Raw genomic sequence first — 16,026 nt, 5'->3', positions numbered from 1 at the left:
CACACACGCGCGCACGCGGCTGAGGTCATCTGGTATTTAGTCAGAGCATTTAGGTATTCACTATCAGTAGAACTCTCAAATTCTATAGAATCCCTTCTTGTAGGAATGAAGCATCTTTATGTTAAATTATTTATGACTTGGCCCTTTTCTCTTTTACTTCCTGGAAGGACTTGAAACATTTAATGTTATTTTTAAAGAAATGACCAGCCTTTTTGGAGGATTGGAAGATTAGAGGATTGATTTTGAGTCCCACCCAAGACCCACACATTTGGGGGAATCTGACACCATCGTCTGTGAGGGACTTTGGCACACAGTTTCATGTACTTTGATTCTTAAACAAGGTAGCAGCTTCCAATTCTCCCTGGGGACTAGCATGAGTCATTAAAGTCCACAGAGGGTCTCTAGGGGCACCTGGGAGTCTGGTTAAGGATTCAACTTCAGCTCAGGTCATAATCTCATAGTTCGTGGGTTCGAGCCCTGCATCTGGCTCTGTGCTGACAGCTCAGAGCCTAGAGCCTGCTTCAAATTCTGTGTCTCCCTCTCTCTCTGCCCCTACTCTGCTCATGCTCAGTGTCTGTCTCTCTCAAAAATGAATAAACATTAAAAAAAAGTCCACAGAGGGTCTTTAAATCTCATTTTGGTCATTGATTTCATGCCCTTCTAAATCTTCTGATTGGAGCTGCTAATAGACTAATATTTTGGTCTCAACTTCTTTCTCTGCCTTTGTTCTTTCTGTGGTGGAGACTTTCCCAAGAAGTAACAAGAGGAAGGAGAAGCAGAAACAACTAAGAACCTGTATGATTTAGAACTGGCTCAAATCCAGGAACGTGAATGGCTTAGATCAGGCAGTTTTCTGCCTAGCTTTGGAACAGCCAGGGCACTTTTGGCCTTGCTACATGTGTGAATGTGTGAGTGTATATATGCATAAATATTAGCTTTTGGTCCTAGATATTAATTACAGTAGGGAGCCACAGAGGCTGCTTCTGGAGCCATCTAAAGTAGGGAGAAACTTGCCTTAATTTAGGTGAGTAGGAGGACAGACTTTGAATATTCAACAGTTCTCAAAATATACATAAGTATGTGTTTGCATATATATAGATGTAGATATATGAAATATTATTTCCTTGCTGGAGAGAATCTAGAAAAAATAGAAAAGTTAAAAAAAAATAACTTGTGTCCCTGTCACCCACAGACAACTGTTAATATTGTGGTATGTATCCTCATCTTTCATCAAATACATGTATGTATATATTTTCAAAATCAGGATCACGGTATTGATACAGTTATAAACCTATAAATTTTAAATAACTGTGTCTTCATTTCTCTTGTCATTCAATGTACCTTAAAACAATATGTTTAGTAGTTGCATAATATCCTGTATCCTATGGCTACATTGTAATTTATGTGATTAATCTTTTTCTGGTCTCATGGGTTATTTCACATACTTGTTTACCAATATTCCGAAGTGACTGTTGTATAAATATATATTCTTGCTTATCTCTGGTTATTTCCTTAAGCTAAATTTGTAGTTGGGGAACTTCTGTCTCAAAAGGTATAAGCCCTTGGTCTGTATGGCTAAACTGCTTTCTAGAAAGACTGTAGCAGTTTATATTCTTGTGAGTACCGTCTGAAAGTACCTCGAATTTTGTTCCCCAATTAAGATTGTATATAATTTATTTTGAAATTTTTGCCATTTTTCCAGTAAAGAATCTCAGTTTTACTCTCAGCAAATTCCTCCTGTAGAGTCCCATTTGACATTTTGTTCAGAGTGTCCTTTTTAGGGAATTGCATGTGGATCTGGGCACTCTTTGAAACAGACATGGAACACTACAGAGGCTGGAAAAGTGGACAGAAGTGCCAGAAGGGAAGGAGTTCTGCGACCTGTCTGCCCGCCTTGTAGCATGTAGCAGGCCCACAGCACGATGCTATTTTTCTGGATGTGTGAGAACCACAACCTTCTTGTGCTGAGAAACACTTTATTCATTAGCTCTTTTACCAGCAGTCATTTGTTACTGTTGGGTGACTTTTTGCTTCTTATTTGATTAATTGAAAGGTGGAAGAAATGCTGGATATCCTTGAGAAATAGCTGAGTCTATCCCCACCCCCCCACACTTACTGTTCTCCGTCTGGAAGTGTTCAGCAAGAGGTCTGGTCTCAGGAAGAGGATGGCTCAGATGACTTTTGTGGGTATTTGTATTTTGAGATCTACGAATTTGTATCCTTTAGCTTCAAGGAGATGAGGGGAAGGTGGTGTCCTCATCACAGCATTCAAGTTTGTTTTGAACTTAAAAAAATTTTTTTTATTAAATATTTTTAAATGTTTATCTTTGAGAGAGAGAGACAGAGCATGAACGGGGGAGGGGCAGAGAGAGAGGGAGACACAGAATCGGAAACAGGCTCCAGGCTCTGAGCCGTCAGCCCAGAGCCTGACGCGGGGCTCGAACTCACGGACCGCGAGATCGTGACCTGGCTGAAGTCCGACGCTTAACCGACTGCGCCACCCAGGGACCCCAGTGCTTTTAAACCAAACAGTAGAATTGCATTATACACATTACTTTGTAACTTGCTTTTTTTTTTTTTAAAAAATTGTTTTTTAATGTTTATTTATTTTTGAGAGAGAAAGGGAGAGAGAGAGAGAGAATGCAAGCACGGGAGGGGTAGAGAAAGAGGGACACACAGAATCTGAAGCAGGCTCCAGGCTCTGAGCTGTCAGCATAGAGCCCGATGCAGGGCTCAAACCCGTGAACTGTGAGATCATGACCTGAGCCAAAGTCAGGTGTTTAACCGACTGAGCCACCCAGGTGCGCCCTGCTTTTTTCACTTAATAGAATATCGTGTCTTTTTAACATCTGCAAAATATTATATAGAATTGATACACCATAATTTATTCAATCGGTCCCTATTGATGGACATTCAGGCTGTTTCCATATTTCTTTTCTTTCTTTTTTACTGACATAATGCTGTCGACGTTGGTATACATATATGTTTATAATACTAGTGCTTTTATTTTAGTAGAATAGAGAACTAAAAGTGGAGTTTTGGGCCAACAGATACATTTAAAATTTCAATAGATGACATCAGATTACTTTCCAAAAAAGGTTATAGCAATCTTATAATTCCACCAGACATGTGCTTACAATGCCTGACCCTCCACATTGGATGTTATCAAATCTTAATTTTTACCAGTTTGATGGATGAAATTGTTACCTGATTATTGAGTACACTTTAAAAAAGTCAGTTTTTCCATTATTTCACAAAGTTTACATCCTCAGCGTAGGCATTTGTGTTGACAAAGGAATATCTCGCACACACACACAAAGCCATTTTCTACTGCCAACTTTTTCTATTCTTTTGGCTGGGACATGTTGAGTCCGCTGATGGAGAATCTAGGCACAGAAGGAATTGGCAAAGCCAGACAGAATTGGCAAAGTCAAACATAAAATTTCATTCTTCGTTCTACTCTTTTTTATCAGTGGCAGGAAATGAGGATGGGTTCGTGAGCTCCTAGTTTTTGCTTATCAAAGCAAACTCTTTCTGGACTGCATGATAGAATGATCACTTCTTGACAACTCATTATCTTTGAGGGGCAGCACCTATCCCCTCATAATTCTTAGTACCCCGGAGAGAATTTGAGAAAAATAATCTGTGACAGGGAGTGTGCATCTATGAATTCTCAAGTCAGGCTGTGAGATCACCAGTGGGGGGGGGGGTGGGGGAGAGGGGGAGAGAGAGAGAGAAAGAGAGAGAGAGAGGGAGAGAGAGAGAGAGAGGTGGTTGGTGGTGAAGGGCATGGAGTCTGGAGACTGCTGGTGTTTAAATCTTGGCTCTGCCACTTTCTTACTGTGTGACCTTAGGCAAGTTAATTAACCTCTCTGTTGCTTCAGTGTTCTCATGACAGATGGGGATCATAATAGTTCCTGCCTCATAGGGTTGTTGCGAGGACTAATTCAACAGATGCATAAAAGCACTTCAAACAGTGCCCGGTACACAGTAAGGGCTATTTGTATGTTTGCTATTATTACTTTTTATTATTGCACACTGAAGTGGTATTAATGTCACATAGTACAAAGGCAGGGCGGCTCTCCTGGAAGAAAAGTGAAGAAACAGGTGGTGGAAAAAACAGCCACAGAAGAAGTGGATAGAATCGTATATGTTGTAGATCCTGTGGCTATTGGGAATAGATTCTGACTTTCTAGCTGCTCCCTAAACAGCTCATAGGGAATGGACGTGATTGAGGCAAACACGGCTGTCCCCAGACCCTGCTATGAAGTGACCATAATCCATCTCTGATTGCCACCTCCCACCAAACCTTGGTGCCGCCTCCACATCTTTATCCGATTCTTGGTTACCAGTGACTGGGAGCCATACCTACTGAGGTGTTTCATGACTGCTTTCCTGAGGGAGGATCTAAGTGAAGGTTTGGCATGCATCTTTTTAAGGAGCAATCCTGTGGCTCCTTGGCTTCTGGCTCCGGGGCGTGTGTGTAAACTCTTCGAGGAAGGGGCAATCAGAATGGGCGCATATATGGTATGAGTTGAACTGTTACGATCTGAGACAACTGAAAATGGTGACCTGCAACCAATCCTGGCTCACTGCTTGATAGGATCTGTGAAGTAGGGGGATTTGCTTCGTTACATTTTACAGGAGATGTGCTTATGTAAGCAGAACAGCAATCAAGTTTTGAAAAATTTTCATGGGAAAATGTATATAACAACATCATACGAAGTAACAGGAAACATTAATAATGACAATAAATAGAAAACATACTGAAAAAGTACATCAAAACGCTACTGTGATTACCTTGGATTGACGAGATTATAGGGGGCTTTTGTTTTCTTCTTTATGGCGTTTCTATATACAGACTTCTGATCTTCCAAAATGAGAATGTATTATCTTCTTTGATAGAAAATAAAATAGAGTAGTTAAAGACTATAGTCAGTAGACCTGTTAATGTAGAAACAACCTAAATGGCCTTGAAGGGGGTGTGGTAAAAACAAAATGAAACTATGGTACATCTGAATAATGAACTGCTGTGCAGTTATCAAGGTGATAGTGTGAAATTGACAGTTTTTCATTTTATGTTGTTAAGTGGAAAAAAGTAGCATAAGGGACAATATATAGCAAATGCTAAATAGCAAATGTAAATATATGTAAATGTATATCCAAGGATATAAACAGAAATGTTAATATGGTGAATGTGATTATTGGTAATTCTTTTGTTTTCTGTGTGTTGGTATTTTCTAACATTCTTCAATAAAACCTGGGTTACCTCTATAATAAGTAGATGTTTATATAACTTAAAAAAAAAAATCCAAGGAATATTCTTAGGGCAATGAAGTCCGGTAAGGGAGTGCCAGATCATGTATTCGTAAGCAATAGTGCCATCTGGTGGATCAAAGGCAAAAACTCACCCTCTTTATTTTTCATTTGGAATTTGGAAATGAAAGTCAATTCTGTGTCACGTTTCAGACAAATGCCGGGACAATTTTAGCAACTTAACAGAAGTGTTCTTTTGATTCACAGGAAAAAGAAGTAGCCCAGTAACTGAGTTGGGAACCTAATTATAAGTATAGCCGTTCAATTTTATTTAAAAAAAAAAAATCTGTTTTACTAAATGTGCCTGGGGGGGGGGGCACACTCATCTGTAGACAATTCTGAATTATCCATTTTATTTAGGATCATTTAGGGCAAAATTTGCATCTTAACATAACTTTCTTCAACGACGTGGCATAGAACCCAGCCCTTAATAGCACCACCAATATTTGTGGAAAGAGGAATTACTTCTGGCTGGCTGACCTCGCGGACAGTTGGTGGATTTACATGGGGCATAACTTAATTTAAATATGAACCAGTGGAAGTTCCAGTTCTCTTGATAAGCAAACACAAAATACTAAAATGCTTGACAACGCTCAATGGTGGTAGTTGAGCTGCCATTCTGGATAAATTACCACCGCCACCCCCACCCCCACCCCCACCATCACCCTACGACTCCCTGCCCACTCACACTTCACTCACCCAGCCCACTCACACTTAACTTTTTCCACTCGCCTTTCTTCTTCTGCGCGTGAAAATCTAAATATCTGATAGTCCGTCTTTGGAAAAACACTGTTAAGGTCTACCCCACCGCGTTCTTCCCAACCCCGCAGAAGGCCAAGCTGCTGGCAGATTGCTGCCTTTGAGAATTAACCCTGGCTTTCCTTACCACCCCGCAGGTGAGCTCATCAACCTTGCCATGTACTGTGAGAGGATAAGGAGGAAATTCTGGCCTGAGTGGCACCATGATGATGACAACACCATCTATGAGTCCGAGGAGAGCAGCGAAGGGAGCAAAACCCACACGCCCCTGCTGGATTTCAGCTTTTACTCAAGGACAGAGACCTTTGAAGATGAGGGAGCAGAGAACAGTTTTTCCAGAACCCCAGACACGGATTTCACCGGACACTCGCTCTTTGATTCTGACGTGGACATGGAGGACTACACAGACCACGAACAGTGCAAGTGACGTTCAGCCTCGCTGACCCTCTTCTGCCAGAGTGGCCACTCCCTGGGGTTGGTCCGATTTCCCAGGTGGAAATCCATCTGAGCTGGGAGGAGATCTTCGTGCTCGACACAGTTCTCACGAGCTAACTGGACGATAGCAGCCTTATTTCTTTTTGTACAAACGAGACACAGAACCATTCGGATGGCTCCATTTAAAACAAACAGGCAAAAAGGAAAAAAAAAAAAAGTCAGCATGGTTCCTGAAATCCATTTTTGTTTTCATTAGAAAACTAACACTGTGTGGCAGAGCAGGGGCAAGAGCAGATTGTCTGCGGATTGTGTCTATGTAGATCGTCTTCAACCCGAGGGCTTATTTGTGAGCTGGATTCTCGAACGTCCTTCACCCACCAGGGTTCCAAGTAATGAGAGAAATCATCGGGGGAAATGTCCAAGAGACAAATATCCTATGGTGGCTGCTTGTATTTTATGTGTGTATATTGTATGTTGAGATAATTCAAATAAAAATCCATAGATATTCAGTGAACACCTACTATGTGCAAAGCACTGTGCTAGGTGCTAATCAGTATAAGATTTATTCTCAGTCCTGCCAGTGACTAGCTGTGTGATTTCGGGCGAGTCCCTTAATTCTTGTGTGCCTCATTCCCCCACCTGTAAGGTGGGGATAACGATACTCTCCACCTACCTACCTCACAGGGGTGTTGTGAGGATTCATGTGGTAGCACCTCTTGGAAGAGGTGTGACATAAACACAACATTTTATTCTTTATTGTGCTTCCTGCGTATGAACATTTGAGGGCAGAGGAATTCCATATCCAGCCAACAGCAGCCACAGTCACTCGCCAAAGCCGAGCAGACGAAAACACACGCAAAGGCGCAGTTAGGATTCTGTCACCATTCTTCTTTGTGATCTTGCCTGAATGGAAATCTTTTACTGAAAGACGTTTGAAAATGCTTTCACAGAGCATCGACAGCTACACACAGTCTTCAGTTCTGTGTATTTGCAGACGTCTTTCTTCCGTTGCCTGACCGCACGCTGGAATGTTGTCCTTTGTAGACTCCCGAGTGTTAAGTTGCCTGTGTTTGATTTATTTGAAGGGAATAAAGCTCAGGAATATGATGGGTTTCGTAGAGGTGAAGGGGAAAGGATTTGACTGATTTTTCTAAGCAGATGCTTGCCAACGTGTAATGTCTTTTTGAAAACAAACCTTGCAAGACGTATCGAAAAGATGAAGTCTGAAGAGGATCACGTGACAGGTATCAAAGCACTTTGTGCAGTGTAGACTCTATGCAGTTTTACTAATGCAACTTTTCTGGCGTTCTCAGCCATTGCCCCATGAGAGGAAGGCAATGCTGGGGACAAATCTTAATGTTTCTTAAGGATCTCCCGTAGCTGCCCTGTGCTCCCTCTCTGTCCCTGTAGAGCACATGGACCCTTGGGGTTACTGTATTTACTAAAGCGCTCTATCTCTGAAGACATCCTTTTTGTTGACTTAGAACATTTTCCAGTGAAATATGGGGTGAAGATGCTGGGGTGACGGCCATGGATTTGGGCTAGGAGAGTCGGTGTTACGATTTACAACCGCAAGCACAGCTGCTTTGCTTCTGATCTCAACGGACTCACTGGGTAATGGTTATTCATGGTGGGGCCAAAGAGGCATTTTTCAAAAGAGACAGCAATTTCTCCTGAGAAGTTCGTGTATTTGCTTGAAAAAGACTCTCTTTGAATATGGCTTTTGCAAAACAATCCTAAAATGCTGCGGATTCACAAAGAGGTAAAGGGGGAGAATTACTGAGGCTGTTTACCATTGGAGCCACAGTGTAGGACCTGTGTAACTGGGGACAGATGCTGAGATACCCTCAGTTAGAGATTCTCATTGCACAGGAAACTCAGTCGTTAGTTTCTTATTAAAAGCATTCATCTTTGAGAGGACTGTTTGGTGCCTGATGAAAATGTGGGGGAGAAGATATGAATGGATGAGCGTGTCGTATCTCCAGCGACACTTGGGAGGACTCTTCACCTCGCCTGTCTCTAACACGTGTGTTCCAAGGTCAGCTGGTGGTAGTTCTGTGTGACTAGGGAAACTTCTGGCTTGCAAATGTGAATGTAATAACCAGCTAGGCTGTGGACCCGGCCGCACAAAGACCAAGTTGACCTATCCCCATCCATAGCTGGAAAAAGTTGTGTTTGCAATCTTGCCTGCAATTTATTCTCACTGTATAGCACAAAGCGTGTTGTGTCTTCGCGTCAAGAATGATTTAAGTTATGGCTGTGCAGAGTCACACATCGTTTTACTGTGCATTGCTTGCAGGGCAAGTACATAGAGAGCCAGTGTTCATCGTGAAGTTGTAAAATAAGTCATTCTTTCCAGGTGCCTCTCACAGAGGCTTGAATGGACATTACCACTTGGAGTCTTGGGTACTAGCCTGCCAGCTCATGACTGGGCACTCAACATTCCGAAGGTGTAACTTGATTTGGAACCCTGGAATATACCCAGGTTTTACCTTCCCAATGTGGGTTATGGAAACAAAACGATCAAGACAAAATCACTGTCGTGTGGATGACCTAGGTAGTCTTTATTGGAAGGGCTTTAATTTTACCTGGTTTGTTCCTAAGTTCCCCAGATTTGAAGTGTTCTCCAATATGGTGAACAGGTGCTACTTAAAAGAAAATATAACAAGAAATTAGGGGACATTTTGGTCATCTGGCTTACTTATTCAAGTTGTGTTTCTTTTTTTCCTGGAAAGTGACTTAAGGAGGTGTGATCTTTAATGTTAACAGATGTTTTTTGGTTGGACAGAAGCCCCACTAGCTGCCCGGTTTTTTTGTTTGTGTGTTTTATTTTTTACCTCTCAGTGTAAAAATAAATTCTGCCCCTCTATCCACTTCCCTTTGCCCCTCATCAGGATTAAGGAGCAGTAGCAGTGTGATTTAATCTGCCTGTGTCAGCTAGGCAGAGGTAAGCTATATTGTCAGAGTTGACCATTTTGTTGTTGTGACATAATGAATTGTGAACAGTGATGCTATTGTTGAGGCCATGAGCTAGCTACCCTGGTGACTGACCACAGACACAAGAACTTGAATCATAGCTGTAGTCTGGCTCTCCAGTGAGCCCGGCCTGTTTATACTGTGGCATTAGGTATTAGGATACGTTTGCTTGAAATAGTTAGAGTTCAAGGAAGGGAAGAGCTAGGAATTTTAGCTTTATGGGTCTTGCCTAGGTTATTTAAGAGAAAACATAAAACCATAAGAATGTATATAGCTGGGTAATGGATTAGTTGTAGAAAGCCCCTTACAAGAGAGCCTCTGAGGTTCTTATTGGCTCCATATCACACGCATATTCATTTGTAGGCAAGACCTGAACTGAAGTCTTTCACCTTGCCTTAGATGGTTCTTGCCGTTACGTTACTTTGACTTTGTTTCTTTTTAAAACCCACATTCCCTGAGAAATCAGTCCATGCTCATGGAACCAGCACATCCCCAGCCTCTCTCAAAGAGTGCTTGGAATCTTCCACTCTTGCTCTCCATGTCTGTTCAGCCCAGTCCAGACCAATTCAAGAATTTACTCTGTGCAAGGCACTGCTAGACTCTGAATGATACCAAGTCACCAAGACTCCATATTCTTTTTTATCTTTTAAAGAATCTATGCCATATTATCACTCCTTGGGTATTTACTGAGCACCTGTCCTGTTCCTGGCCCCGAGATCCACAGGAGATCTAGAGGGTGAACAGAACAGACATGGCACCCTGATTTTAGGGCATCCGCTTTTGCCCAGACTAATGCAATGGCCTCTTCTAAATGCTTGGTCACTTCCCTGATCCATTCCACCCTACACCATTAATTTTTAAAAGAATTTCTGGCCCTGATGGGGTGCCATATTGCCTCAGGATGAGGGTCACTCTCTGGGCCCTGGTATTCTCAGCTCTTCCTTCATCTTGTTTCCTGGGATGTCTCCCAGGGCTTCTCCATATGAGCCATCCAGTGCATCCTGGTTGGTCTCCTTGCCATTGCCTAAACATGCCTCATGTCCCCACTCTGCTTCTGCTTATGCTAGCCTCCCTCCTGAAAACCCTGCCCTTCCTGTCCACTGGCCCAACTCATGCCCACCTCCCAAGGCCCAACTTCATCAGTTCCGCAAGAAGACTTCCCAGCTCATTATAATCTCCCCTTCCTCTAGAAACACAGCACACATCGTTGGCTTCCCTGCTGGCTGCATGGGAAAGGTATGCCTAGAAAGCAGGCCACACACTAGAAAGTAGTGCTTTTAAACTGTTTGCGTCAGGGATTCCTTTGATAATCTAATGAAAGTCCTATACCTTATTACCAGAAAAATACATATATGCAAATACACAAAATTTTACATGTAACTTCGGATTTAGAGACCTGAAATCATCCATGGATTCTTTAGGGGGCTCATGGACCCCAGTGGAAGAAGCCTTCTAAAGAGTCTTTAAAAGCTACTGTTGTTAGTGTTCATTCTTTCTTGCCTTTGACATATGCAGAGAGTAGAAAATTGGTATGGGATGTGCGTGCAAAAGCAATCTCTGTTATTATCCGTGTTGGGTGTGTGTTGAGTGACAGGGAAGGAAGGAAGAAGAGCTGTCTTACGTTAATTGAGAGAATATCTTTGTTTTGACAGGCTTGGCATTTTGAAACTGACAAGGTTTTATTGTTATTGTTCTTGGTTATCTGTTAACCATCCAAAAAGTTGGCTTATCAAAATTAATTCAGGGCCAGGTAAGCTTCATTTCAGGCCTCAAACCCACCACTTCTGCAGGAGTAGGCTTTGGCCTAGGGTTATTAAGGTAGGAGAGAAGAGGCTGGATTTTTCCTTATAGGAAAAAGATCGGCACAGTCAAGTTTTCCTGTATTCATCATTCATTAATTCATTCGTAGGATAACTGTTGAGTGTATTTTCAATAAAAGGATGGTGCCTTTGTTGATAGGTAACTACTCAGGTTCTTCTTTGTCGTCGTCGTCTTCTTCTTCTTCTTCTTTTTGTTTTTTTACAGGGTGAAGTTATTTTTATTGTTCCTGACTATGATCCAGGATCCTTTGTTCTCCTTTATGTGCAGTGCTGTTTAAGTTGAACAAGAACCAGTGAAAAAACATTCGATGACAAATACTTCCAAGTCTGAATGCTGAACTTTGGCAACACATCTTTAATAGGTCCAGCCATCAATTAATGTGTGATTGTGGAGTGCTTGACCTTTTTTCAATTGCTTCCAGTGGTGAAACTGGGTGAAGGTTGAAAGGATCCCCTTGGTATGTGGGGCAGGAGGTCCCTCTTTCCCAGAGTTCTTTTGCTAGTACCAGTAAATGTCAACAGATGATGAATATTTTCTTCATTTGAATTCCTTACCAGAAACTTGAGTTTTTAGTCCCTGAATTTAAAGGATATCCTAAAGACATTTAAAGTTCCGGGGGCGCCTGGGTGGCTCAGTCGGTTAAGCGTCCAATGTCAGCTCAGGTCATGATTTCGCTGTTCCTGAGTTCAAGCCCTGGGTCAGGCTCTGTGCTGACTGCTCACAGCCTGGAGCCTGCTTTGGATTCTGTGTCTCCCTCTCTCTATGCCCCTCCACTGCTCACTCTCTGTCTCTCAAAAATAAACATTAAAAAAAAAAAAGATATTTACAGTTCCTTAATGTTTAGGATAACTGGAATGGATAACTTACTGGCCTTGCTCCTTAGAGATGGTTACAGAGGAAACTAAAAAAACGCTTAAAGGAAAGTGACTCAGCTCTTTTGGGGCTGACAATGGAACCTCCTTAACCATGCTGGCTCCTGCCAAGGCAGGGAACCTGTCCCCACAGCAAGGCTCTCTGAAGTTTCTGTTGTTGGCTAGATTATGACAAAGTGGTGATGTTCAAATTTCAAGAAGATTATGCCCCAAATTGTAAAACGTGTAGATAGATAAAGGGTCCCATCACAGTAATAAAGTAACTTATGAATGTGGTCTAGCCAGCACCCACACTCCTGATCATTTTAGTGGAAGAAACAAGTTAGAGTAAAAGATTGATACAGTACTTTGGTGTTCTGTACACAATTAAATAATGTCATCAGTGAACGTGATGGCCTTCATGAAGTTTAAAAAATTCTGGTTGTCCCTAATTACAACTTTATATTTTGAAACAATCCACTAATTGTAGAGCAATATATATTTATGATACTGGTTAATTTTATAAAAAGTAGTATTGCTACATATGACCATTCACCTCCCTCCCTCCCCATAGCAAGCCATTTTTTTTTTTTTTTTTTTTTTACTTTATGACTCTGGAATAGAATAACTTTCATTTATCAATAATATTTAAACCTTTGGTCTTTCTTTAGTATTTTATGCACCTACCTATGTCTTTAAAACCAATAGGAGTCAGCTGCTGAATTGCCATGTTAATTGGCTGTGACTGAACAGGTAGCAGAGGGAGTACAGTTGTTCAGTGGAGGGCTAGGAAAGAGAGCTGCTTTGGATATTTACCACCCCCCTCCTCTTAAAAAACAAAGCAAACCGGGGCGCCTGGGTGGCGCAGTCGGTTAAGCGTCCGACTTCAGCCAGGTCACGATCTCGCGATCCGTGAGTTCGAGCCCCGCGTCGGGCTCTGGGCTGATGGCTCAGAGCCTGGAGCCTGTTTCCGATTCTGTGTCTCCCTCTCTCTCTGCCCCTCCCCCGTTCATGCTCTGTCTCTCTCTGTCCCAAAAATAAATAAAAAAAACGTTGAGAAAAAAAAAAAATTTTAAAAAAAAAAAACAAAGCAAACCCCAAACAACAATCTGTGGACTTTTCCCTTTAACAGTTGTTCAGAATTGAAAGTGTTCTGTCATATTTGCTTCTGTCTCTCCACAAGAGATCGCATTTGGCTTATGCAAACACAAACCATGTCCAGATGATTGTATTTTTACCTTAAACAAATTGTACCTGAATTCTTTTGCAGCAATAAGATTAAAAACCGTATCAAACTTTCAAGGAATCTCTGCTTCAGTAGGGGCGACATGTTTGTGTTACTCCTGTCAAAATGATTACCTCATGTGATCAGTCTCATGGGATCATGCTTATTGTAAACATGTGTTTTCCCCAGGAATGTGCATCAGGCAGCGTGTCTCACGACTCAAACGGTAATGATGGCTGGGAAGAGGGGGGTCTGAATCCTTCATTTGGCGATGCTAAGATTTCACTGAGTGGGAGGAGAGAAGGAAAGGGTGACAAAGGTGGCCTCTTCAGGCAGCACGTGGTACGGCTGTGTTGGAGACGTGTCAGGCACCTCGCAAGTTGTCTAAGGGGTGGCGTCAGTAACATAATACAAAATCCAGGTTTACAAATCAAAAACAAATGCAATTTGTAGGGAAGGATTGTTTGTGGATGTATGAAAGACCGGTGCAGGAAGCACTGAAATAATGTTGATCTTTGTCTTAATTTATATGCTCAAGTGCTGGGATTGTGCCATCTGAAGCCAAGCCTGGGAAATGGGAGAGCAGCTGACAGCGATGGCCTGTGCTCAGTTCCTTTGATTCTGGAACTTTCTTCTATTCTCTCAAAAGGGTTCGTGGCATATGGTTTCCATCTCATGAATATAAAATGTACAAAGTAACGTATATTTGTTTGATAGATGCCCTTTAAGTGGAGACACCCCAAATCATTCATATTTAGGTAGTGGTCTCCAAACCTTTGTGCTCATTCACCTCATTAGTAAAACTTTCTGAGCATGCCCTTTAGCATATTTATTTATAAACACACACACACACACACACACACACACACACACACACACACACAGAGTGCTCATACTGCAGTACTGATGTGTACATTAAAAACCATGGCAAACATAGAAATTTTCAAAGGCTGTTGTTCTGGACTCAGTAGAGTTTAGGGAATGGGGCAAGGAGTACTTACAGGCAGCACCTAGAAAGCTGCAACTGATTAAAGAATGTGTATGTAACATTTGTGGCAAAGTGGATGTAAAATAGGCATGGGCGCATGATTTTAGGTCAACGAATGTATGTATGTATGTATGTATGTATGTATGTATGTATGTAAGTATTTTTACTTAAAATGGGCATTTGGGGTTGGGGAAGAGAATGGTGAATAAATAGATGTCCCCTTTACAAGAGCTATTTTAATTCTGTTTTTGGGACCACATGATCTAGAATGTTTTGAAAATTTCTGAAAGATTTCACAGTACATGGACTTAAGCAAAATAAGAAAAGATCGGAGGGGAAAAAGCAAATAATGCAAATACGAGATGCATTGCTTCAGAATTTCAATACCAATCGGAAAAGCATGTTTTGATAATTCCTGGTAACCAACATCTCACTGATTATAAATCTCTCTTCTGTTTGTTTATAATCCAATGTCACCAAATGTGTGGAAGGTGCACAGATTTATTTTCAGAGATCCGAGATGGGAAGGACCAATGTTGGTATAATTTGAACCCACATTTCAGCTGCTTGGGGGCTGATGGATGGACACTGCCCGGAAGCATTTACCTGCACCACCTGTTTTGCAAACACAATGAATAGCATCTTGCTGAACAAGGGCCTCAATGTTGAGGTGGCATTCCAGTGTTTATTTCTGGACCTATGAGTTACTTTAGCACAGTTATTGTTAGTAGTTTATAAAGCCATATTTAAACTTGTATACTTGATTGTAAGATAGATTTGAATTGTGCACTATGTTGATTACTGTATATAAATGTGGAAATTCTGTACATTTGGTCTTCATGCTGTATGTATTTGATGTGTAAATGATAACTAATGGTTATGAAATAGCTTGCTGTGAATGTCTTTATTCCAATTTGCTTCTCTCTTTGCAGATTTGAGTGTTTGAACTTTACACTCATGAGGAAAATCTGAAATCTTTGCATCGAACATACTGTTAAGTGGTAGTCTCTTAGATGATCGGGAAGGTATTTTTCTTGTAAGGTTCTTGTGTAATTAAAGCAGAGGTAATTAATTTTTTAGGCATATAATTTTCAGATAGAAATTCAACGGAATGTTTTTTAAGTAGAAAACAGGTCTTTGAATATGCTCTCCTACCCTCTCCTGCCTTTTATTAGTTCTTGCCCAGTGTGCCCCTCGGAGCTTTTGGGGAGTGATACCCACTAGTAGAGAGAAGAAAAGGGGGAGGGGAGCAGGACACACGCTAAGACCTTTGCTGTGGGTATGAGGCCTGATGATAGAGCAACTTCCCCTTCTGTTAATAGTGTCTAAATTAGTTTTTGTACCTCTCCAGTGAAGTAATTGTGATGTCCGTTTTGTAGATGAGGAAGGAGGCTTGGGGGGTAAATTAGGGTACAGTGGCTAAGACATGCTCAAGTCATTGATTTGCAGTGAGGTTTTAGAAATACAAATCTTACTTCCTAGTGTTCTGTCCATATGTGCCTAGTGATGAACCATGAAAGACAGCTGGATCTAAAGGCATGTCAGGATGGATGGAGACATTTAGGGTGTTTGAAATCCTATCTAGAAATTTGAGCAACTATTATCCAAATATTAGCTTCTTAGCATTTAGGGCAGATTGCAATAAGGTAACATCT

At 41.5% G+C, this 16,026-nt stretch overlaps 1 protein-coding gene across 9 annotated transcripts in view; it reads left to right on the top strand.

Annotated features, from left to right (window-relative positions):
• FAXC (failed axon connections homolog, metaxin like GST domain containing) overlaps positions 1 to 15,258 on the top strand; it is a 79,438-nt gene extending 64,180 nt beyond the window's left edge. For 5 of the 9 annotated variants that reach the window (XM_086707477.1, XM_086707476.1, XM_086707473.1 and 2 more), the window contains one exon: positions 6,213 to 15,258. In XM_086707477.1, the coding sequence (XP_086563603.1) occupies positions 6,213 to 6,502 (290 nt within the window). In that variant the 3' untranslated portion in view covers positions 6,503 to 15,258. The remainder of the gene's footprint in view (positions 1 to 6,212) is intronic. The other 4 variants (XR_015251418.1, XR_015251417.1, XR_015251416.1 and 1 more) reach the window with 4 other exon arrangements.
• Positions 15,259 to 16,026: the final 768 nt, after the last annotated feature.

This window comes from Puma concolor, chromosome B2, assembly GCF_028749965.1.
Source record: "Puma concolor isolate L17-30 chromosome B2, mPumCon1.1.hap2, whole genome shotgun sequence".
NCBI lineage: Eukaryota > Metazoa > Chordata > Mammalia > Carnivora > Felidae > Puma > Puma concolor.
Note: the sequence above shows the minus strand (reverse complement) of the source record. Positions and strands in the feature narration are given on the sequence as shown.